The 25780-nt window shown below is 51.2% G+C and overlaps 1 protein-coding gene across 1 annotated transcript in view; it reads right to left on the reverse strand.

Annotated features, from left to right (window-relative positions):
- KSR1 (kinase suppressor of ras 1) overlaps positions 1–25780 on the reverse strand; it is a 148835-nt gene that overhangs the window by 46858 nt on the left and 76197 nt on the right. The window contains exon 2 of the mRNA XM_014796380.2: positions 21341–21481. Coding sequence (XP_014651866.2) covers positions 21341–21481 — 141 coding nt within the window. The remainder of the gene's footprint in view (positions 1–21340; positions 21482–25780) is intronic.

Here is a 25780-nt window from a genome sequence, read left to right on the forward strand (position 1 = left end):
TGAACTATGCACGCCCATCCATGAAGTGAGCGTGCTCAGCACACCGTCATCACCATTATTTCTGACTGTTTCTTCTCTAATCCCTCCTCCCTGCAGGGCTGGGGCACTGAACTGACGGGGGGGACCACCCCATTCTACCTAAGAGCCACAGTCAACGAAGCTACCCACCAGTCAGCGGGTTACCTGGTAGAGTAAAGGTCTCAAACACACAGCCTCAGGGCCAGGCCTTGGGAAGAAATGAGACCAGTGGGGATGTGGCCCCCTTGATCTACCTTTTGATGGATATACAAGTACTAGAAACACTTCTCTTGCCTCTTTACTGCCCAACAAGAAATCTGACAGCAGCAAGGGTGATACTAATCAGAAAGCCGCCCTCTGTCCTCACTTTGTTTTGGGCTGAGGGAAGGCTGTGGGAGATCTTCTTGTAAAGAAATCTGAATTTTTATTTTAAAAATGGCTGATTTTTACATGGTGGCAACTAATGCAAAGCTGTGCAGATCAAACAGTCACATCCATGGGTCACACGGAGCCCCCAGATGCCAGCATGGAGACCCTGTATAAAGAATCTGACGCCTTCCAAAGGTCTGATCAGCGACTTCTCAAGTTTTATTTCTGTAGGCAAATAGGGAGGGACGGCGGCCCAGCAGCAAGTGCCCCAGGAACATGTCACGGGGCGGCCAGGCCTTCTCAGTCCCATCTCAGGTCCCACCCTGGCTCTGGGACTCCACCATGGAAATGAAGTGCCCGGCCTTCCAACTCTTACGAGTGACTTCAGACCCAAAATTAATTCAATCAATAGGGGAACGTGCGCGAGGCAGGCATGCTGGAGCCAGTATATGAGGAAAACACAGCCCCCAGCTCTCAAAACTGGACCTCCGGCTGGACAGCAGTTAGGCTGTGCCACCCCCGGAGTGGTCCCGGTATCTCCTCCTATCATGACTCAAGCAGCGCCCCTAAGCAACTCAGCAACCCCAAACCTCACACGCGGATGTGATTCGCCCGCCCACGGTGACCGGCACAGCCAAATCGGAGTTAGGAAGTTATTTCAGACCGAGTAATTCACGTACAACTTTTCCAGATAATCTCTAAACCGAAAGCATATTAGGGAATCAGTGTCACCACCTGCTGATGGTGAGCTCACAGGCCTGCTGACGACCTGGCAGGTGAAGCCGCTCTGAGACCTGCTGAGGTCTTGGGGGGTGGGGGGGGGCAGGCCCCAGGAGGGCTCCCACCTGCCTGGAGGCACATAGAAGATGCTAAGTTGACTTAAAGCCAAGGGCCCATACCCTGGAGTTCTAGAGAAGGGATGAGGCTGAGAGTCCATACTCCTTCGAGAATTATTGCCCACCCCACCCCAGCTTCTGTCTAAAGAAGAAAATATGAACTAGAAACCAAGAAGGGAAGACACGGCTGCCCAGCCCACTGTGGGAGATGCCAAGCCCTGGGTCCAACAAGCCCTGGGTCAGTGAGCAGGGAAGTGGGGCAGAGAACACGGGACAGAGCAAGAGCTGCAGAGAACACTGGCCCCCTGCCTCTGCCCCTTCCCTCAAGCCACGATTGACGTTCCCCAGTAGGTGACGTTAAGTTATTCTTTCTGCTAACAGTTAGAGAGCAGGGTCCACTGAGCACTGAGGCCACTCCCAGTCTGTGATCAAGCTGCTGGTTCTGTTCTCTATAGCAGAAGGTGGGATGCGCAGGGCCAAACGCTGCAGACCCCGCCCCTCAGCAGCCAGCAGTGGCTGCTGTCACAGGCCAGGCTGCGTATCAAACGGTATCCTAGGACTCACCAGCAGCCACAGGGCGGCCTGGGGTCTATACTTAGAAACCTGTGCCGGCTGACACAGAGCCATCCACACTCCGTGGTCAGTCAGGCGGACCATGGTAATGCCAGGGGCTTCAAGGCCTGTGTGTGGGTCACGTACAAGAACCCGTGGCAGCTCACAGCAGAATTCGGTGAAGCCTGGAGTTGAAGGAAGACCAAGAAGCAAACCCATACTTCGTGTTTCTGTCTAGCTTCCTCATCGTAGAGCACAGGACGGGTCAGTAAAGTGAGTAACGGCCTCCGTCAGTGCTGCCTGCACTCCAGGTCCATTTGCAGAACCTGGATTTCTGGGGTGTGGGCAGAGGCATCCCCCAGCTTCCCCAGCTGGGGGTTCATTAAAGGGCCAGGAGCCTTCACCACAGAGGCTTCCTTGGGAACTGGTCACAGCAGAGAGGCCAGATGTGGACTCCCAGAACCCTGTGGATGGCGATGTAGGACCCTGGACACTCCTCTGAGGCTAGGGCTAAGGGAAGGAGAGGGAGAAGCAAGGGAGTTTCTATGGCAGCCCAGGCAGGGAGCCCACATGCCTCTAGTGGGCAAGGGAGCACCTGACAGATGCTCCCGGCTGCCTTCTCCCCACTGCTGCGGCCAAGACGTGGATAACAACAGCTGGATGTTCTGAGAGGCACAGGAGGGGCTGAGGCAGTGAGGGTCTGGGTTTCCGTGGAGATCAGCAGACAGCTTGCGGATGCTGGCTTTTTCTGTGGGCTGGGTCTGGGCCAAGCCTCTTCACCGTCCCAGCCCTGGGAAACGAGAACAAGCCCCTCTTGGGGAGAAGTCAGACACCTCCCGGAGGTATTCTCTCCACCACCTCCCAGCCGGCCAGCACCGCGAAGGAAGGGTCAGATTTGGGCCTTGGAACCCCCTTGACCTTGGGCCAGTCCCTACCCCTCTCTGGGCTTTAGTTTCATCATTTATAAAATGAGTGGGTTTGGCCAGATCACATCAGTGGCTCTTAACCCTGGCAGCACCCTGGAATTAACAAGGGCATCAGCCCAGGCCCCACCTCAGAACAATCGGATCAGAATTTCTGGGGGTGGGAACCATGAGGGCAGACAGGTTGTGGGGCCTTAAATCTGGCCAAAGTAGCCCAGGGCAGAAAGGGTCTGAGAATGCCCAGGTCAGAAGGCAGGTCTGGCCAGGGCAGGGCTGCGCCGTGGGGCTGACCTCCTGCCCGTCCTCTCATGAGGCCCACACTCCTTCAACTCAACCCCAGCCTAGCCCAAGCTCACAGACGTCCCAGGAGATGTCCCCTCCCATACTCCCTCCCTCCCTCCCCGCCTCCTACAAGGCAGGGTGCGGGCTCGTAGAGTGGGGAGCTAGGCTGGAATCTTCAGAGAGCAGCTGTCTCTGGCCTACACATTGGTATGTCTGGGCTTGAAAGCATCAGAAAGATGGTGCGGTGATGGGGGTGGGGTATGGAGGTGGAAGGATGCAGGTCAAAGGGGAGGAGAGGAAAAAGCAGTCAAGAAAGGGTGAGTGACGAGCATTCATCACATCTCCTGGGTGCCAGCACTCTGCTAGACGAACTATAGAGGAGCAGTCCTCGTAACATCCTGAGATGGGTGATAAGGCTCCGAGAGGGTAGGTAACTTGCTCAAGGCGACACAGCCCAACTGGTGAGGTTGAGGCATGGGCCATCTCTCCTATCCCCAGCCAGCTGGTCCTGCCTACACTAGTGCCCACTTCTTTGCTCTCTGTAGTGAGCTCTTTCTCCCAGAGCAGAGTCTACCTGGCGTTACAGGTCACATCTACTTGCCTGGCTCCACACCCTGTCCTACCCCAGTGCCCAAGCTGCAGTGAGCACGGCTGTGGGGTTAAAAGCAGCTGCAGGAGGCCTCCCAACAGGTCTTCTCTCTACATTCCGTTTCAATCCCCTCAGTCGGCCTGCCGGCTGCCCCCCCAGCTCCCCTCCTGCCCTCTGGAGAAGCAGGCGCTTTCCAACTCCACTGGGACCAGATCTCCAGCCTCTGGCGGCATCTACTGTCGCCACAGCCACCACCATCACCCCAGGGGGCTGGCCCTGCCCTCCCGGAGGGTCTGTCCGGTGGCTGCCTGCCAGGCCCCACTCTTCCTCCCACAAACCCTGAGGCACGTAGTACAGGAATTGGCAAACTTTTTCTCAACAGGCGAAAGAGTGAGTATTTTCAGCTTTGCGGGCCATGTGGTCTCTGTCACAATACTCACCTCTGCCATCATAGCACCAAAACAACCAGACAATTGTAAACAAATGGGGGTGGCTGTGTTCCAATAAAACTTTATGTATGGACACTGAAACTTAATTTCATATAATTTTCACATGTCATGAAACATTCTTTTTTTTTTTCCCCCTACCAGCTAAAAATGTGAAAACCATTCTTAGTTCACAAGGCTGTACAAAAAACAATGGTGGGCTGGGGCCAGCCCGGTGGCGCAGCGGTTAAGTCACAGGGTCTGATTCAGCGGCCCGGGCTTCACCGGTTCAGATCCTGGGCACGGACCTACTCACTGCTCATCAAGCCATGCTGAGGCGGCGTCCCACATAGAGGAACTAGAGGGACCTACAGCTAGGATATATAACTAGGTACCGGGGCTTTGGGGAGAAAAAAGAAAAAAAGAGGAAGATTGGCAACAGATGTTAGCTCAGGGCCTATCTTCCTCAACAAAACAAAACAAAACAAAACAGTGGTGGGCTGAATTTTGCCCATGAGCCATAGTTTGGTCTGATCTAGCGGGTCATTCAGCCACTCAACAAACACACATCAACTACGTTGGGCTCTATCTCCTGGTGGTCCCGGCCCCTGCTTCTTCCTTCCTGCCTCCCCCTGTGCTGACTCGTCTTCTCCCCATCCAACCCCCGACACATAATCAGCAGAAGGGGGACACAGAGGAGAGGCTCCCAGGTAGGCCCACATCTGCCATCTAGGAAGCCTGCATTTTGTCACCTTTCTGTGTGTCACGAACACACACTTCCAAAAATGCTTCTCCTGGATGCTGTTTGAAAATGGCCAGACATGTCCAGCATTAGAGAAACACACACACACACCACCCCCAGCTTTGGGGCCGCGCGCTTCCCTCCAATACATGCTACTCCCAGAAAGGACACAGGAGATGGATAGGCTTCTGCAGGAGAGTTCTCTCCACACCTAGGATACTTGCGGATTGTGGGAAAAAAACCCACTATTGTCCACTAGACTCCACAGTAAAACCCAAGTCAAAAATGGAATACTCTAAAACAAACAAAAAAGAAAACATTAAAAGTAAGATTGGGGCCAGGGTGGGACAGGGGAGGGTTTGCCAGCAGCCAAAGAGCTACACTAGCCCTCGGAAGACACTTAGCTTCTGGGGAACCGGCAAGTGGGAAAGCCTCCCCCTGCACAAGAAGGGCCGTGTGGAGGGGCCACAGGCCCCCCAGACCTGCAGGCCCTCCCTGGCATCCCTTGTTGACACAGCAGGTGAGAGGAGGATGAGCAGGGTGGCAGTAGGGACGCAGCCAGGCTGGCAGCTGGGGGGGGAGGTGGGGCTGCAGCGGGAGGGTGAGCATGTGATGGACACCCCAACAGGGTGGTTCTGAGAGTGAGGGGGAGCTATAACGGCAAGGTCAACAGCCCTAAACTGGGACTGTCCCCTGAAAACTGGGATGCCTGCTAATCCTATGCAGAGGGTGCAGGGAGCGGGGTTTGGTTTGCAATGTCTCTCCCCATGGGGAACCCCAGCTCTCCGGAGGCTAAAGGCACCAACGTAAATAAACCGGGGCTCTCGGGTGTGGCCATACCTACAGCCGTCTGTATTGCTTGCTGGCCCCTACCTTCTCCCCCGTCCAATTCTCCCCTGTTCAAACAGGCCATTAAAGAGAGGATTCCCAGACAAGCCTACTCCATCTCCTACTTCTGCCTCCTCCACATCTTCAGGGTGAGAGCTGAGCTCGGCCAGCGAGGCCCACGGCACCGGAGAGCGCCAGACTGCCATACGGGCCTCAGGGCACAGCAACCTCGCTCAGGGCCCTGGCACATGCCAGGCCCCAGGGTTGGAGTCTGGAGGGTCCCCCGGCAAGGCCAGAAGACAAATCACAGACCCCTCCACCAGAGTTCATCCCAGTGTTCAGCATGTGGTCTGTCCTCTGTGGTTGTTTGTCTGTCTGTCCACGTGGAGGATGAGCCAGGCTGCAGGAAGTGAGCCCAGAGCTGGAGACCTGAGAACCAGGCTGCTCCGCCTGAGCACAGGAGGCCCATTGTTTCAGAGCTACCCCACAGGTGTCCAACCAGGAGACTGAGATCTCTCAGGAGATCCCAGAGGTAGGCTGCCCCTCTCTGTAGTTTTCCATAAACCCTGTAAACAACTCCTGCCCCATGGCAGCAATGAGAGCCCAAAGGAGCCAGAACTCAAGCCAAGGAGGCCATCACCAGGGCCACTGAGGGCACGAAAGGGGCCAATGTATATTCATGAGTCTGGGAAGAGAGAAGGAGAGAAACCCTTCCTCTGCCAAGGTCAAAGGCAGAGTTGGAAGAGACTTTAGAGACAATCTAGTCCAACACTCATTTTACAGAGGAGGAAACTGAGGCCCAGAGAGGGGAGGGGATGTGCCTAGATCACCGAGAACAACAGCGCCAGAACCAGGCACTGCCAGTGACCAACACCAGGGCACACCATCCCCCGGGAGAGCTCGCTGTTTCCATGGTGGGCACTCCCTACCCAGATGTAAAGGTTCCATTCCTGCCAGGTTTTCTGAGCTGCTCTAAGAGGTGAGCCAAGGGGCAGACTCCCCTGAGGTCTGCCCCGTGAATCATCTCTGAAGGTGCTGGCCTGAGCAATACCAAGCCACGTGCTTGCCTCACGCGCCCAGGTCCCATGGAATCCAGAAGCAATGATGGGGTTCTGGGCTTACGGCCTCACCCAGAACGTGGAAGTCCCTAATGTCTTGGTGGCTCAAAAGATGGCTGAAATGGGCAGAAATCCTCAACTCCATGTTCTTGCCCATCCCTCCCCATGCCCACTTCGGTGACAGTGCACACTTTTCTTTTTGAAAAGAAGAAGCAAATCCCACATCACCAGCTACGCCCAAACACCCAGGTTCTGAGACGAGGCCTAAGGCCCACCCAGGGCTGTGGCACACTGATTCTTACTCAGCCTGTCCATATGCTTCCTCTTTTCACAACCAGTCTAATCATAAAAATAACAACTACTGGGACTAGTGCCACTCGTGAAGCGGCCTGGGGACAACTGCTTGGTAGCTAGGGAAAGCAAAGTTCAGAGAGATTAAGTTACTCACTTAAGTCAGCAAGTGAGCGATGGAGCCTGGGGTGGACCCTGGTCCATGTAACTCCAAAGCTAGCACTCACAGCCTCTACACGGTTTGGCCTCCCTGGCCTGGCTGACCAGAAGCACTGAGAGGCATGGCTGGGTCTGCCTGTACAACCCCAGTTTCTTAAGCTCCCTGCAGAAACAGGCTCAAAACAAATGTGTGTCCTGTTCAAACCAAAAGCACAAACGGGCCAAAAACCATTCACTAGAAGGATAGGAGAGATCTATTTCAGGAAGAATCTGACAGTTCCCCAGCCACTTTACTGCAAGAAAGGGAACGAAATAATGAAATGGAAGTCACATCCTACCCCAACATGCAGATTTCTCCAGACATGTTCTATAGACGGTTACCAAAGCAAGGACTCAGAGCCCAGCCAAATGCGTCCATGCCGGGGACTCACAGACAGGTCGCCTGATCCCAGATCCCGACGCCTACCTCACAACTCTCCAGCCCGGGCTGGTTTAGGCCTCGCGCTTGCTTCAGCACCACGGGCGGTGGGGTCCCCATGCCCCTTGCAGCCTTGGCCTTCACCCATCTCCACAGGCAATGCATGATGAGGGGCCAGAGCCCAGGGTCCCTGGCAGCCCCGGCCCCTGGTGCGGTGTCCCAGAGAAGGAGGAGGCAGGGAGAGGAGTTTGTTTTCATGACTGTAGTGAACAGTCACTGCAGCCAAAAATAGTTTGTGCCTGGGAGCTGGGCAGTCAGCACATACGTCCTGGAGCAGGTGCTGGGTGTAAGACACGCAGGCTCCAGCAGGCCTTGCGGCAGGCGGCCAGGGACCCAGGCGCCCAGGACACGCAGGAAACCAGGCCACAGACAGAGGGGTTGTCCCTGCCTCGCTGCCCCCTCCAAAAAGCGTAACCTGAGTCAACAAGGAGCACGATCATCTCCCTCCACCCAGTGAATCATCTGGGGAACCCCCACTCCCCACATGAACTCCAGCCGTCCCCAGTGCCCCTGCAGCTCGCACAGATTTGGGGCTGGGTGGTTTAGACACCCACAGTAAGAGCTGTACAAACTACCAGCTATCAAAACTCATAGAACTGTACACTAAAAACAGTGAACTTTAATATACATAAATGATAAAAATGTAAAAAGTTCAGTGGCTGGCTATCAGTGGCTGGTGAGGTTGTGGGCAGATTTTATTTCTTCTTTTGAGCTTTTCCATATTTTCAAATTTTCCGACAATGAACATTTGTAATTAGATTTAGAAAATGTCACTTTAAAAAAAGGAAAGATGCTCAGACATCACAGAGGGAATGTACAACATGGTCCCATCTATAAGAACTTAGTGTGTGTGTGTGTTTCATGACCCCAGCTTTGAAGCCAGATTTCCTGGATATGAACCCTGGCTCCATGACCTACCATCTAGGTGATCTCAGGTAAGCAACCCTGTCACTTAGTTTCTCTATCTCTATTGTATACTGGGGATAAAAGCATTGCCTCCTCTAGACTAAGATTTGTGTCTCTCCAAATTCATATGTTGAACCTAATTACCAATGTGATGGTATCAGGAGGTGAGGCCTTTGGGAGGTGATTAGGTCATGAGGGTAAACCCACATGATGGGATTAGTGCCCTTAGAAAAGAGACCCCAGAGAGCTGCCTGGCCCCTTCCTCCATGTGAGGACACAGTGGAAAGACGGCCATTTATGAAGCAGGAAGTGGGTCCTCACCACACACCAAATCTTCTGGCACCTTGATCTTGGACTTCTCAGCCTCCAGAACTGTGAGAAATAAATTTCTGTTATTTATAAGCCACCCAGTCTATGGTATTTTGTTATAGCAGTCTGAATGGACTGAGACAGCTCCTTCTAAGGTTATTGGGAGGACTGAATGAGACACTCCCTGTAAAGCTCTCAGCTCAGACCCAGGCACATTGGGAACACTCACTAAAGAATTATAGCACAAATTCATGAATAAACTACATAAAAAAAGAAGAAAAAGAAACCAACAAAGAAGGCCAATGGAAGGAAATGCACAAAAATGTTTACAGTGTTTCCTCTGAGTAATGAGATCATGGGGTAAAAACATCAATAAACAGTAGCATTATTGTTTTCTTTAATTTCTATACTTTTCACATTTTGAAAATGAACATACATGTAAATGACTAGATATTACGGGAAAACACTAAAAAGCCAAGAAGCAATGATTATCCCTGTGTAGGATTACAGATGACTTATTTTCTTCACTTTTTTATATTTTCTAAAATAAATATTTATTACTTTCATCGTAAAGGAAACAAGAAATATTATTAAAAACAAAAACTGGGGGATAGGCTCACCTACTATATTCTAGAAACATGATCTCTGCAGACCCCAGGGTCTAGGCCTTTGACACAGCATCTCTAAGCCTGAGGGCCTTGGCCTCCCACACACATAAGAGTTGTGCTGTTGGGAAATGGGGCACAATGGTCACCCCTGAGACCCCCAGGGGAAGCCAAGTGACCCATCCCCATGGAGAAGCCATGGTGAGGGTGGGGGCGGGGTGCCACAGTAGCTGCAGGGCAACCGTTACTACTATCTGAGAGAGTGACAGTGTTTGTGCATGCCTCTTCTGTCAATGGGCTGTCTCTCCTCCAAGAACCCACTTCCTGAGTGCAGGCGGCCCTGACCCTGCAGGACCCCCACCAAGGCTGCCACAGGGCTGAGCCGGTGACCCAGTGTGGGCCAACTGGAGTTCTCCATCTTCCTAGCCCTGTGATTGGTTCTGATATGAGCACATGACCAAAGCCAAGCCAATTAGAGCCTTCCCTGGCCTTTTTCAACTACAGTTCTAGGGGAAGCAGCTCTCCATAGGCGAGCACTGCTACTATGCTGGAAGAAGTGAGGCTTAGCTGCTGGGGCCCTTCATGCCTGTCACGTGGAGTGGGCCTATCCGAGCAGTGTGCTCTAATAGCATCATCTGAGCCCCCGCATCCAGACCTCCCTAGACTTCTATCACTTAAGCTGATAAAAGCCTCTGTTTTAAGCCAGTTGGTATTGGAACTTGCTACAGAGAAGTTTTAACTAGTAGTAGGAGAACATAATAGCTTTTACTTAGTAAGTGCTTACTATGTGCTCTGGTACCACGTCATCCCTCCATCTATTTATCCATCTATCTATCCATCTATCTATCCATCCAATCAACAGACAGCTACTGAATACCAGCTGTGTGCAAGGCACTTTACTCAGCACTGGGGATACAACAGCCAACAAAATATATACTCTTTTTCCTTAGGGAGCTTACGTTCTAATAGGAAATACAGAATAAAAAAACAAATTCAAAAATAACTAAAATATGTAATTGAAATTTGTGAATAAGTGCGAAAAAAGGAAACAGCATGCTGAGATAAAGTGGTGGGTATGGGAGCATCTAATTTTAGATAGGGTGGCCTCTCTGAAGAGCTGACTCCTAAGCTCCTGTCAGAGGATGAGAAGGCGCTAGCTGTGGGATATAGAAATTTCCAGGCAGAGGAAACAGAACACACAAAGGCCCTGCGCTATGACAGGAAACAATCTGACGTGTTCTAACACCAGGGGAAGAGTGAGGAGGGGCAGGAGACAATGTGGAAGGAGGAGGCAAAGGCCGAACACTTCAGGGCCTTGAAGGTATTTTATGCTGAGTGCAATAGGACATCAAATGAAGGAATGTACTCAGAAAAGTGAGATGATCAGATTTAGGTTTTAAGAAAAATCACTCTTGGCTCATGAAGAATGAGATGAAAGAGAGGGCAAGAGTGGATACAGAGAGTGATGTAGGTGATACTGCACAAGTCTGTGCAGAAGCTATGATGAGGGAGGCAGCTGTGGCGAAAAAGAGATATAGGTGGATTTGGATATAAATTTGGAAATAGAGCCAGTGGGATTTGCTATTCAACTGAATGTGGAGGTTGAGGAAGCAGAAGAAATCAGAAATGACTTCTCAGTTTCTAGCTAGAAAACTGACAGATAAGTAAACAGGCTCAGAGAGGTAAGGGACTTGTCCAAGGTCACACCACCGGCAAATGGCAAAGACAAGATTTTGTCTGCCTCCCAACACCAGGCCGTCTACTTCCAATCTTGCTGCCTGTCCAACAGCATATAGATGGGAGCAAAGGCCACTGAAATTTATATGCTGATTTTTTTTAAAAAGAAGGATAATGAGACAAGGGGCTTTTGCTTTATAATAATTAAAACAGTATGGTGTTGACACAAGAATTTCCCAATGATATCTGGCTGGTCAGATCTGTTCTAGAGAAATCTTGCCTTTGAGGCAGACCCCAGAGGAGGAGACAGAACACAAGCTGACAGCCCAGGAGCTAGGTGGTCCCAGAGGAGGCTCACGCACATACTGAGCCAAAGCCCTCTCCTGGTGGGGCTACAGGCACACAGCACACAAACTTGCTCAAGTCCAGCCAGTTGCCAACAGAAACCAGAGGCAGCTGAGGAACCCCAGACCTCAGGAGCCATCGGCAGCCCCCAGAGACCTTCCCTAGAGACCCCTGCAATACAACCTCCATGCCCAGATAGGAGAGCTCTTGAGATACCTCGGCCCAAGAGACCCAAACTCTTTGGATAATCTTATTTGAATTCATTCATTCAGCAAGAACACCTACTCTACGCCAGGCACCGAGGATAGAGCCGTGAATAAAACAGCCAGGTCTCTGCCCGCATGCCGCAGCCGGTCTAGTCAGTTTTCACCAGACTTCATGGACTAGAAATCCAAAGGATTGAGATGGGCTCACCGTTCAAAAATGCCAACCAGTACTGGGCTAAGCTGAACAGCCACACTCCTGACTTTTCAGATTTCTAGAAACCAGGAGCACTTAAGCACTCAAAGCTTAAAAGAGGGCACTTTGGCTCAAGATCAGAAAAATAAATCACTTCATCAACTGGAGAGAGTGATGTATACAAGTTCCATAAGGACAGAAACTCACATCTAGGGCCTAGAACAGGACCTGGCACACAACAGGAGGTAAACACACACTTACTGAGTGAGTGCCTGACTGGACGAATAGGAAAAAACACAGCAGGCCCTCAGCTCAGGATCTTGCCACATTTCATTCCTTCCTCCCTCGGGACTGTCAGTCTGCACATCGTGTACATCCCACTGCCCTATGGGTCCCCCAGGACAGACTGCATTTTGTTCATCAGTTAATCCCCTGTGATAATTAATCTGGGTAGGTGATCAACAGATGTAGAATGAATGCATATAAAGGAAAGAAGGAAGGAGGGGAGTGAGGAAAGGAGGAAGGACAGAGGAAGGGAGGAAGAGAAAGGAGAGAGAGAGATTGAGAGAGAGAAAGATTAATTCAATTACACACACAGTTAATTTAATTACACAACCACATACGAGGCCCCAAGCTGGGCTATTCTGGGTAAGATGTCAGATGACAAAACCATGTCCGGGAAGGAAGCCTGGCTTTAGTTACAAGGACCTGAGTTTGAATCCTGGCTCGGCTATCAGCTCACTGTGTGACACCAGTGTGCCCCTCAACCTCTCTGAGCCTCTGTTTGCTCAGCTATGAAATGAGGATCACAGTGTCTCCTCTCCTCCTACCCCAGGTATAAGAATTAAACTGGATGATATATATAAAATGCTGCCTTGCAGTTTGCCTCCTTCCTTGAATATCCCAACTTCAGCTCTTCTCCTGACTGGTTGAGCGATGCTGGCATGCCGGTCCACTGGCCAGGCCTCCATCTCCCCATCCTAAGTGGGGAGAGCTTGCGGTCCAGTTGCACTGGGCTGGTACTGAGATCCAGTACCTGAGATCTCAGTTCCTCAGAACCAAGGCAGCTCCGGGCCACTGGTCGGCACAGATCCCTGCACATAGCAGGCCCGGTGAGGGTGTGTGCTGCGTTCTGAGGAGGCTCCCAGCTGCCAAGGAGCAAGGCTGTCAGAACAGCAGGGCCTCCGGCTCCCAAAGGGAGACAGTGGGAACAACGGGAAGAGGGATGGGGAGGAAAGACCAGGAGCGAGGGCAGTAGGATTCCTGTCAATTAAAGCTGTACCCAGGAGCCAAATACCAGTTCACTCTTCTGGTTTAATCTCTCACAGCCTCCCGCTTCATACAGCCCACAGTCCAGTGCCCACACAGAGCTACGGCCACTCCCAGCCAATGAGAAACCAAGATGGTGGCAGGGGTCTGGTAGCATTCTTCCCCATCCCCAAGAGAAGGCCTGATTTTAAACACAGGAATGCAAGGATAGAGGAAAGGGGAAAGAGAAATTGCCCAGTCAGGGCTACAACAACAGCAACAAAACCCTTACCGGACCCGGCTGCATCTTCAGTTCAAAAAACACCACCAGCGAGGGCTTATTCAGGAGACCGTGTGGCCCGTGGCTTCGGCCCTGGAACCCCAGCCTCTGCAGCACCCACCCCTCCCTGCCAGAGCTGATCCCAGCCAGCCCTGCCACTTCCTTTAACAACTTCCAACAGGGAAATTGCTGAAGGAAAAAAAAAATGGCTCCATGCCACAGGCTCTGAAATCATTTCCCCAGCTGCAGCCAGAATATGAAGCTGTGATTTTTTGTTTCTAACCTGTGGAAGGGTGGGAAGGGGGCAGGGAAATAGTCAGTGTGTGACTCTAGATGTCCAGGGAGGGGAAGGGGCCCTCCTGCCTCTACACTCACTCTCCTGCTCATTCCCTAGTCTCTGAGCCCCCCAGTCCTCCAGGCCCCACCGCCACACTGGCCATCTCATTCCCACAGCAGCCAGGAGCTTTGTCTCGCCTTCACCCACCCCCGTGGTGATTCTAGTCTTCTCACTAGCAGGAGTTTAATTCTAGTCTTCTCTCTCTGTGTCTGTCTCTCTCATACACACGCTCCAATATCTCCCAGATAAAACCCTGACCCCTACACTCCACACATGGAGATTTCCACGAACCAACCCTGCTTCCTCTCGGTCTCCTCCCAAACCACGCCCTTTTAAAACACTTTCTGTGAGGACCACAGCAGCTCTCTCAGACCACGAGGTCTTTGCAGATACTGTTCCCTCTGTCTGGCATGCTCTTCCCCTTCCTACTGGGCCAGCTCCCGGCTCTCAGGGAAGCCCTCCCCGGTGTTGGTGCTTCCCTGACCTCCCAGGGTGAGTTTGCCCGCTTGCTCCACAGACCCTAGGCCGGCCTCCATCAGGGTTCCTGGTGCCAGCTCTCGACATGTGTGTTTCACCACAGCCTGTGAGCTCCTGGGGCCAGGAGAGGGTCTTCAGCAACCTAGCTCTCAGCACAGGGCCCCACCAGGGCAGGCTCCAGACGGGCACTGCCCGATACAGCAACAGCCATATGTCTGTTTAAATTAAAATTCATTACGATAAAATAAAATTCCAATTTCAATTTCTCAGTCACACTCTGCATACTGCAAGTGCTCCACGGCTGCATGTGGCAAGTGGCTACCATGTTGGACAGGGCAGCACAGAATGTTTCTATCATCACAGAAAGTTCTACTGGACAGCACTCGAGACGAAGGTCTGATGGCTGGATAAGCATGAAGGCGTCTCCCAAGCTGTCTCCAACATCCAGGGAGGAGGAATCAAAGGCCCCACCTGTCAGAAGCCCCCACAGCAGGCTCTGGAGCTGCAGGTCTGACTCAGTGGGAGGGAAGGAACAGTGCAGAGTCCCTTCACCCACACCAGAGACCAGCAAGGGCAACCACAGCCCTGTGGCAACGTCCACGTCCGTCCCCTCTCTCCATCCACCAGAAAGGCATTATTTCCTGGAAACTTGATAACCGCAAACTAGTGACCACAGTTTAAAGACAAAAGCTGAAGTGACATTGAGATAATCTTAGAGGGACCGATTCCAGACAGGCAATACTGAAAAGGAAGACTACACACATACATATGGCTACCCACAGGTAGGAAGCGTTTATTTTCCTGAGGGAAAAACCAGGCCCCTAGTCATGAAGCCACGAAGGGTCAAGGTGAGAGAGAACTCAGAGAGGCCAAAGGGACAAACTGCACCACACAAAGACCATTCCCAGAAGCCTCGAGGAGCAGCCCTGGGGCAAACTGTCTTTGGTTTGACTGCACCAGTGCTGTGGCCCTTCAGCACTGACAGCTCAGCAAAAGGAAACTGCCAGAATTCACGGATTTGGATCCCTTCCCCAAAAAAACAAACAAAAGAAAAGGACAGACAGAGACACTGTTTTAAAGTGTGGCATCCCCAGTGTCCATCCCACAGTGACTTTTGTTCATTCCTCAGTCACTCCTTCCTCCAGCAAATATTTGCCCAGGGCTTCCCACAAGCCCAGGGTGACACCTCCTATGCGTGCCTCGCTGCACACAGGTGGGCATCCCTCACACAGAGTCATTCCTAAGATGACTTGAAGACATCTTACCTCTTACTAGTCTACTGTTAAAGAAGAATGAGGTGGATTTGTATGGACCAACACAGAGATAAGATTAAGACTAAAAACCTGCAGAATGATATATATTGCATGATCCCATAAAGAGGGAAACACATTTGGATGTAAATAAAGACAATGTGGTACCCTGGATTGGATCCTAGAGCTGCAAGAGAACATTAATGGAAAAACTGGTGAAATCCAAATAGAGTCTAGAGTTTAGCTAACAGTAACGTACTAGTATTGTTTTCTTAGTTTTGACAAAGGTACCGTGGTGACATAGGACGTTAACAATGGGGGAACTGGGTGAGGGGCACAGACAAGAACTCCGTACTCTCTGCCACCTTTCATAAATCTAACATTATTCCAACATCAAAGGCAGCCCCCTTCCCACTCCCCAGTCAGCCAGGGCTGGGATTACTAAGGGAAACAGCCCTTCTTTCCAACCCTCAGAGTACTCTGGCTGGGCCTAAGAACCAATCTGAGACGTGGGGGGAACAACAGAGCAATCTTGAGAAAAGGGTCTGGAGAGTTTGTTTGGGGAAGATGGAGTGACACCTGGACAATGGTTCCTTATTTAAAACCCAGGCAGAGAGTGGCCAGTCTGCTCCCCAGGCACCCTCGAGCAGCCCGGCCCACCTTCCTCCTACTTCCCACCCCCTCCAGCCTCATTTCCTCTGCTCTACTGGTGAGGATGCTGAGGACGTCCGCGTATGGCTCTTGGGACTAGGAGGCGGGTGGGAGGCGGACACTGGGCCCAGCTCCAGTTGGTCCTATGTTCCGCCCTCTGTCTCAAGCCCTGGCTGACTCCCACTGCCTTCTAATTCAGAAAACCGCCTCTGGCCACTCCCCCTTCCTTTCACTCTCCAGATGGCTATTTGGAGCTGCCCATGTGCAAGCCTGCAGCGGTCTCTGTTGGGTCTGGCTCTCTCTCACTCAGGAATAACAGCAGCTGAGGACGAGAGGTGGGGAAGTTGCCTGAATTTTCCCTCCTCCTGCCCAGTGAACCCACGGTGCCTCTAGGCGCTTGACTCTCACAACTGCCTCTGTGAGCAAGCGGCACATGGGTTATTCCCCTATTTCACAGAGCAGGAAACTGAGGCTGAGGGAGGTGAAAGGGTCTGGCCCAGTTCCCAGAGCCAGGCCGAGAACCCAGGCCTTCCCGAGAGGAAGGAGAGAAGTGGCTGAGAGCAAGGACTCAGAGTCAGGTCTGGAGGGACGCCCGGCTCTGCTCCTCACAGCTCTGGGATCCAGGGCAGGTCAGGGCACCCCACGGGGCTCCAGTGTCCTCAGCTGTGAAATGGCAGAAATGGTGCCTGCCTTACAGGGTGCTGGGACAACTGGATGGAACAATGCATGTCGAGTACGTGGTACTACACACCGGATGTGCTTTCTGTACATTAGCTTTGAGGTAAAATGAGCAGGAGGGTCTGAGGGGCCCTAGGAGCCCATGGCGGTCACGGTGCAGCCCAGTAACCAGACTACAGAGGCCTCCTAGCGAGGGCTGGTGGGGCTCCTGGAAGCATGAATGAAGGGGTGTCAATTTGGTCAGAACAGGGGGTGCCAAAGATGCCCAAGGACTCCTCGTGGCATGGCCCGCCCCAGCCTTCCTAAAGAAGCCCTCTCCCCTGGGGTGCCATCTCTCCCGAGCTCTCTCCAGAGGCTGACTCGTGGGCAGCTGGGCATAGACAGGAAGGTGGATCTTTGGGGCTATGGTCCCAACACTGGCCTCTCCTGCAGGACGTGAAAAGCCATGCCTTGGAGTAACCTGTGTCACCACCCACTCAGGACCAAACCCTTGAGACTCCTAGGGAAATCTACCACGTCGTGATGAGATTCACTCCTCCCCACTCTCAAACAAGTGATGGTCCTACCAAGCCCAGTACTCAATGGGGTTTTGTGGCAAACAACCCAGAGCAGGTAGGTCCCTGTCTCATGGAGCCTATATTCCAGTGGGAGAGTAGACAGATCATACACAACAAATAAGTTAGATAAACTCCAGAAAGTCGTCAGTGTAATTGAGAAAATCAGCCAATGTGCACTGGTAGAGAACAAAGGGCAAGAGTGAGCTTTAGATCACATCATCAGGGAAGACTGCTTGGAGGAGGTGACAATGGACATGACACTAGAATGATGTCCATGGGATGAGCCAAGGAAACGCACTACAGGAAAGCAAAGAGCAAGTGCAAAGGTCAGATCAGAGAGAGCAAAGGGGAGAGTGAGCGGGATAAGGTCAGAGAGAGGCGGGCAGAGGCCAAAGCACCAGTGTGAGGCATCCGGCATTTATTTGGAGAGAAATGGGAAGCACTGGAAAACGACGTGATCCAATTTATGTTTCTTAGTGGGCTCTCTGGCTGCTGTGTGGAAAACGGAATGAAGTGGGTACATGATAATGTAGAGGGACAATTAAGGGGCTGCTGTAGTGGTTTAGGCAAGAGAGGATGGTGGGCTGGCCCACAGTGCTGGTGGTGGGAACAGAGAGAGGTGGACAGGTCTGCAGTATGTCCGGGGGCAGAGCCCATAGGGGCCACTAACGGACTACACAGATCAGTAAGGACAAGGGAGGAATCAGGGATGGCCTCTGGGGTTTGTGGCTTGAGCAACTGGGTGGATAATGCTACCATTTTCTGAGATGGGAAGATGGGGTGGGGAGAAAATGTGTCTGTGTGTATGGAAGGGGAAAAACAAGAGCTCTGCTTGAAACATGTTCGCTTCTGAGCCTCTCAAGATCTCCAGGTCACTGGAAAGGTCACTGGGCAGCTGGAGACGCTCCTGCTATCTCACCCTGACCTTCCATCCCACAGCTCTCTGCCAAGACTCTGCCCCAGTCCTCCACACCACATAGCAACCTGGTTCCCAAACCACATCTGGCTTTTGGGCTCTTCTGCCTGCCTGACCCCTGCATACAAGTGAGCTTGCCCCTCATTTGGCACCCAGGTCTGATGTATCACTCATGACTTCATGATTCAAATGTAACCTGACTTTATCTGCTGTGCCTCTGGGTCCAGCTGGAAGACCCCTGTCCCAGTTGCCACCACGGGGCTCTCCAAGGGCCAAGCAGCACCTGCGGCCAGCCTCCACAGTACTGGCTTCTGCCCTGGGCACTCCTGGCTCCTCTCTCAAAAACAGACATGGGTGGAGCTGGGTCTCCTGCACACTTCAGATCCCTGGAAATCCCAGGGAAACCCCTCAAGGAGCTAAGCCATCTGCCCAAGATGTATTAGGCCCAAGAAAGGAAGTCAGAAGGTATAGTTTGGAGTTTGACAGGCCTGGGTCTGAACCTCAAGTGTGTCCCTGTTACTAACTCTGGGACCCTCATAGACCCCTTGGCCTCTTGGAACCTGGTGGTCCTCACCTGTCAAGTAGGCCTGATGTTAATGAGAGGGCAAGACACTGCCCTTGTAGGGCCTCAGTGTCCTCAACTGTCAGCTACAGACATGAGTGTGAGGAGACACTGCCTTCCATCTCTGCGATTTTAGGGAGGGGAGGGGTAAAGGCTGGGGTTGGCCTCGAGGGCTGGAGGGACCATTCAACTCTTCAGTCTCCAAGTCCATGATTTTAAATCCATCACCGTGGATTAAGCGTTACGTGTTCTGATCTCCTTCCTGCATGGCAGATAACTGTCAGGCAGGTGGGTGGGTGGGGAGATGGATGGCGAGATGTAGCATGTTATACATATGATGTGTGTGCGTGCATATAACTGTTAACAATGCTTAGGGAACTTCCATCTCACAAAGCGGTTTCGACCTTCACGTGAGCCAACTCCTTTCTGCCAGCTTCTTAAAAGCTGGTGTCTGCCACAATTATGAGCGCCGCTGGGGCCAGGGCCGGGAGCGTGTCAGGTGCTGAGAGCTTCCCTGTTGGTTCCCCCATTCACCCCCACCTCCTCTCACCCCCTCCCCCCATGACAGGAACCTATTATGTTCATGTCACTTCCCTTCCAGGAATCTCTCCTAGGGAAAATTCCTAAATATACCAATAGCTTCATAAATAATATTAACCACTGTGTTATATTTAATAGCCAACGACTTAAGCTCTGCCTGGTAAACTACATCACATACACTCAAACATTAGGCAGCCACTTAAAAAGAAAAAAGGGTTTACTGGGGCCGGCCCCGTGGCCTAGTGGTTAAGTTCGGCATGCTCTGCTTCAGCAGCCCAGGTTCGGTTCCCCGGGTGTGGACCTACACTACTCGTTGGCGGCCATCCTGCGGCAGCGACCCACATACAAGATAGAGGGCAATTTGCACAGATGTTAGCTCAGGGTGAATCTTCCTCAAGCAAAAAGAGGAAGATTGGCAACTGATGTTAGCTCAGGGCAAATCTTCCTCAGCAAAGAAAAACAAAGGGGTTTACTAAGAGTGAAAATACAGGGAAAAAGTGTTGGGTAGCACGTCAAATGATGAGTCAAACCATAACACTGTTTATTCGGGATGGTTTAAACCAGTGTTGCCCAACAGAAACATAATGCAAGCCACATACTTAAATTTAATTTTTGAATAGCCACATTTTAAATATATGGGAAATTAATTTTAATACCATTTAGCCTAATACATCCAAAATGGTGTCATTTCAATATATACTAAATGTAAGAAGGTACTAATATTTCATTTTGTTTTTTTCTGTACCAAGTCCTCAGAATTGAGCACATCCTTGAATTTATATCTTTGAAATTATAGTACATCTCAACGTGGACTTCCATGTTCCAAGTACCTAATAGCCACATTGGCTAGTAACTACCTTACTAGACAGCACAGGTCTAACCCATTAGAAAATTTAAAAAGATTTAAGTATCAGAAGAAAAAAAAAAAGACCAGAAGGAAATACCAAAATTTTAATGATCACAGATTTTCTCTGAGTGGTGGGAATATGTATGCAATTTTTTCCTCCTCTTTCTGTTTTCCGAAGTGTCTATATATACTGAATTCATATTACTTTTAAAACAATAGCAAGAGTCAACCTTTTTAGTTTTAAAAGAGAATGGAGAGATTTAAAAGAGTGACTGGCTGGGGCTGGCGTGGTGGTGCAAGCGGTTAAGTGTGCGCGCTCAGCTTCTGCGGCCTGGGGTTCACAGGTTCGGATCCTGGGCATCCACCGACACACCGCTTGTCAAGCCATGCAGTGGCGGCATCCCATACAAAGCAGAGGAAGACGGGCATGGACGTTAGCCTATCTTCCTCAAGAAAAAAGGTGAGGATTGGCATCAGATGTTAGCTCAGGGCTGGTCCTCCTCACACACACACACACACACAAAAAAGAGTGACTGGCTGAGCCACACTGCCAGGCACTGAGTTATGTATGCCCCACGAGAGCTGTCCTGTACCCCCGACACCTGGCAGAGGGTACACTCTCCACATACACTGGTTGGTTAGTTAGTTGGTTAGTTGGTGGGTAGGTTGGATGGATGGGAAGAGAGAACAAAGGAGGGAAAACAGTATATTGTAGCAGTTACAAGAGAAAACTCAACTCAGACTCTTGTTTCCAAATCCCAAAGCTATCACTTACCAGCTATATGATTTTGAACAAGTTACTTAACCGTTCTGAGCTTTAATTTCCTCAAGTATAAAATAGCAATAATGGTAGTAACTCCTTCACCGGGTTTTGTGAGAGTTAAGTGACATTATCTAAACAAAGTGTTTAATACAGTGTCTGTTGCACAGCCAATGCTTCCAGAAATCTTGGCTGCTGTCATTACGGTGAACCAATGAACGCCCGGCGTGGTCGGGCTGTCTGGCTCATAAAGCAATGGCACCCAGGCACGGGCTGGAGTCGCATTTACCCTGGGTCCCTCCTGCTGCTGCTGTCCCTTTCCTGAGTAGAGAGCATCGACCCTCGGTCTGAGCCACAGGGAAACGAGCCCTCGGGTTTGTGTGTGGTCCCTTTGCTTGACCCCTCCCTGCCCCACCGCGTGACCTGAGTCCCCACGGCCCACGTACCTGCACCGCCTCCGGCCTCACGTTGAAGGTGTAAAGCCAGTCGCTGAAGCGAGGGTAGCTGTTGAGCTCTGAGGTCCTCTCGCCAGGAGCCACACTCAGCTTGCACTGCCGCTGCTTGCAAATGTACCGGACCAGCTTCGCCTGCAGGGAGCCCAGGAGAGAAAAGGCCGGTTCATTCGTGACACATGCACATGGCAGCCCCGAGCACGCTACGGGGGAGCTCGGGCAAACACGAGCAGCGTGACAAGGACAGGAGCTGCCGGCTTCCCCTCTGCGGCCATTCAGACAGCAGTGAAGCAGGACCTGGGGAGGGAGCAGGAGGGGAGAAGGGTCTGGGAGAGCCTGCAGGAAACCTGGAGAGCCACCCACAACCCCCTGCCCCCTACCCAAGGCTGGCTGCCACCGCCTCCCCCTCAGGACCGGGATCCTCAGACAGTAATGGGCAAGACTGGTCAGAACACAGAACTGGGTTAAGCATAAGAAGGGCTTCCTGCTGGGGATGGGGGGTGAGGGGTGAGGAGGTTGAGGGAGTCAGTAATTGATGATATGGAAGATGTGGGGGTTTGGGGAGGATGAGTAACCTTCCACCTAGAATGCTTCCAGCTTAGAATTAGACTGCCTGAGTTTGGGTCTAGGGGCTCAGGCACACCCTAGCCCTGTGACCTTGGACAAGTTACTTAACACCCTGCCCCCAGAAAAGCCTCCATTTCCTCCTCCAGAAAATGGGAATAATAACAGAACCTTCCTCTCAGGGAGGTTGAGAAGAAACGAAGGACTCAGTGCATGCCTGGCACACAGCGAGCATACCGAGTGCCGGCCATGCCTGCTGGGCAGTGGCATTATTGGCAAGGGTCCTTGACTTGAGTCCGCCAATAGGCTTTCAGGGACCCACACTCCGAAATGTATGCAAATCTCAGACGTGTGAGTTTGCGCATCTTCCAGGGGCGGAGTGTCCACAGCTTTCAAAAGACTCTCAAAAACCTGAAACTTCAAATAAAAGTAAGTTTAAACAAGGACAACCTGACTTAGGTCACCCTGGCGTTCTGACAAACCCTGGGCTCCGACCAGGTGCCCTGCACTGCACTGAGGAATGCAGAGGGGGGCAGATAGGCAGAGAGGGCACAGCCAGGGGCTGATTAAAAATAAGGGGGAGCAGACTTGAACAGACAGAAATGAGCACACAACCTGAAGAGGACCAGGGAGTCACATGGCTCAGCTGAGATCAAGTGAGCTGGGGACCCCATGAGAACTGCCGAGATGTTGGCAAGACTCTAGTGGCCTCCCATTGGGGACTTTCAAGCTTCCTTAAAAAGCAAGCACTGCCTTCAAAGTCTTATACAGGAACCTGCCATTTGGAGCCACTTCCCAGGCCTGCTGCCCCCTCTCAGGGTTTTTATTGTTGTTGTTAATTCATTCCTTTTTCTTTCATCTGTAAACATCTCAGTATATTTCTCTAAAGGGTACAGACTCTTTTTGCTAGCAGTCACAATACTAAAAAATAATAACAATTAATAATTTAAAATTTCAAATATCTAAAAAGGCTCCCAATTTCCAACTAAAACAGGAGCTCTTAACCATTTTTGGACCATGGACCCCTTTGGCAGTCTGGGGAGGCCCATGATCCTTTTCTAAAAATAATGCTTTTACATGCATAAAACAAAACACAGGATTACAAAGGAAATCAATTATATTTAAATATATTTATCAAAATATTACTTAGAATTGTGCGAGTACTAAAAGCTTCTTTAGTAAAGCATTAAATAATATCTTGCAGTGGGTCTCATAACTATCACAACTTTGAAGTTGTGACAAGTATAAACTGCTTTTTCAGAGATCTCCACAACTGCAACGTGATTGGAAAATAGCTGATTTCTACTGGTGACTCAGTCACACGAATCATTTGCTAAGATGACTGCCTTGTTGCCCACATCCAAATTAAACAACATGCTAAATTTCAGTTAGGGTTAATGAAAATAAAGGTACAATTTTTTCCCCATCCAAATTCATGGACTCCCTGAATTCTATCCACAGACCCCAGGTAAAGAACCCCTGTGGCTAGAGGGATATGAGGCATGAAATGAGACCCATAATGACAACAAAACCATTGCTTCTACCTCAGCCTTTCTGAAATTTCCCCCAGAAACTTGTTTGGTCCCAGGCTCACAGTCAATCTGCTAGACCCAGGGGTACTGGCCTTCTCATGTGGCCACAAGCTCTGTTATGTCTTAGTATCTTCAGGAGGCTCAGTGGCACACAGGGACAATTGCTAGAGAGGAAACACTGAGTCAGAATCAAAATAATTCCACACAATTGTATAGTTTTGATGTTTGGTGAAACCTAGTCAGAGGCAAACCCATGGCATTCCTGCACCACATACCCTCAGGTACCCAGAGCACACATGGCTAGTCGAATATTCTGTGCTGAGGCTTTACACCTCTCAGCAGACATTGCTAATCAAATGCTTTCTGCTGAGGCTGGCAACTCAGAGCCGCGGCACTAGAAGTGTATTTGCTGTCCTATCATGGAACCTAAGCCCCTGGGAACATCTGCAGAGCATAAAGCTAACACACGTGAAGACACAAGTGCAGCTTTTATCCTACAGGGCTAAGTAGAGGCACTCCCTCATCCAAGCTCACCCCACTCTGATCGGTCCCTCCAGTGTGACCAGAGGCCAGTTCCAACCTCAGGGCCCCAACCTTCTTCTCCAGGCTCACCTCCACTCCCACCCTGCCCTCCAGGTACACACTCACTTAAGGGCTATTCCTCAAATATTGCCTGTACTTTCCTACTCACTGGGCCTCTGCTCAAACTGTACGCTCTGGCCAGAAGTCCCAGCATCCTCGGCCTGGACAACACTGCCCAGCCCTCATTTGAATTCCCCGTATCCCCTCCTGAGTGGGCTGTCTACACCTCTGTGGTAGCCCGTATCACAGTGGGGCTCATATTGGAGCTTCTTATCCGGTCTCCCACAACAGATGTGAGCTCCCAGAGCAGCAGATGTAGCACAGGCTTCCGAGTTGAGCAGAATCTGGGTTTAAACCTACGTTCTGCCATTTACCAGCTGTGTGACCTCGGGGAAGCTGGCTAATTTTTCTGAGTCTTGGTTCTCTCATCTATACAACAGGAATGATGATATCTAGCTCATGGTCTATTGGGAGGATTAAACCATAGTATGGAAACCCCCTCCCAAAGACTAGGTTAGTCGTGTCCATCTCATTCATGACTGTCTCCACACGCCTATTACTGCACCCGGCACACAACATGTGCTCAAAAATGCCTGAGGAAGGAAGGAGGGAAGGAAACGCATGGGCCTCATGCTCACATTAGAAGGTTTCTCACGGCCCATCCTTCCCTCCACTCCAAACTGCTCTCAAACCACAGCTTCAAAGAGCCAACCAAAGACAGCACAAGAAATCAAATAACTGCAAAATCAAAACCATTCTTTTCTACATTAACCGGTTGGGCTGCTGGCACGAACATCAGCAGCAAAGAAGGCCGTCTGTCACTGGCATGAGAATTTCAAGGGCCAGACCTCCGGGCACCAACTAATAACACGTCCATTCTGCATAAGACTTTGGCCTTCCCAGGTCAACATCAAGATTAGCTGACCTGGCCTCGGCAGTGAGCCAGCGTTGGGGCTTTCTCTAGTTCAGCCCCCTCCAGAGTGCTCAGCCCTTTTCAGCCTCAAGGCCCTCTGCCCTCTGCCAGGAAGGATCTTTCCAGTGAGCCCTCAGCCTCCACAGGTCAGCTTGGACATCCAGCCCTCCAGGAAGCCTTCCCCAAGCCCTTCAGCCCCGCTCCTTAGCCCCTGCCCTTCTCCTCCATCACATCACACATCACAGTTCTAACATTTTACTTGTCTGCTTCCTTCTTTTGACGGTAAACTCCGCGAGGCCTGGTCCCCAGGTCACCACCAGATCCCCAGCAACCAGCACAGTGCCTGGCACATGGCTTGCTATTGTAAAACCTTTGTTGAATGAATGGACAAATAAACACATTTTATAGCCCTGACAGGCACACACATTAACCAAAATGACAATGGAAAACAAACGCCAATTGGGCAAGTGATGACTCGGAGCCTGCGAGTCTCAAAATTCAGGGCAAGTTCCCCAGAAGAGGAGTGAGCGGTTCCTTTTTTTAAAGGCTGTCAGAGATCCCCGCCAGACCGCCCAAAGCAGGCCCGTGGGGAGGACTGTGCAGAAATGGAAGCGATGTCTCACTGCACCCAGTTAATACCCCATAAGCCTGGCCGGCTGTGCTGAGACAAAGGGAAAGACACGCAGGGCCTTGTGACCCGTTTGCCAGCAGGTCTGGTATCCCGGCGGCTGCAATCTCCTGGAGCCCGTAAAAAAGAAAAGACACCTGGGGAACTGGGTTCTGCTAAAGGAGCAAAGCTGTTCTTGTTCACCAAGGATGGAGGTGCCCGGCATGCAGCAGCTC

Source organism: Ceratotherium simum, chromosome 16, assembly GCF_057802395.1.
Source record: "Ceratotherium simum simum isolate JZ-2026a chromosome 16, ASM5780239v1, whole genome shotgun sequence".
In the NCBI taxonomy this organism is placed as follows: domain Eukaryota; kingdom Metazoa; phylum Chordata; class Mammalia; order Perissodactyla; family Rhinocerotidae; genus Ceratotherium; species Ceratotherium simum.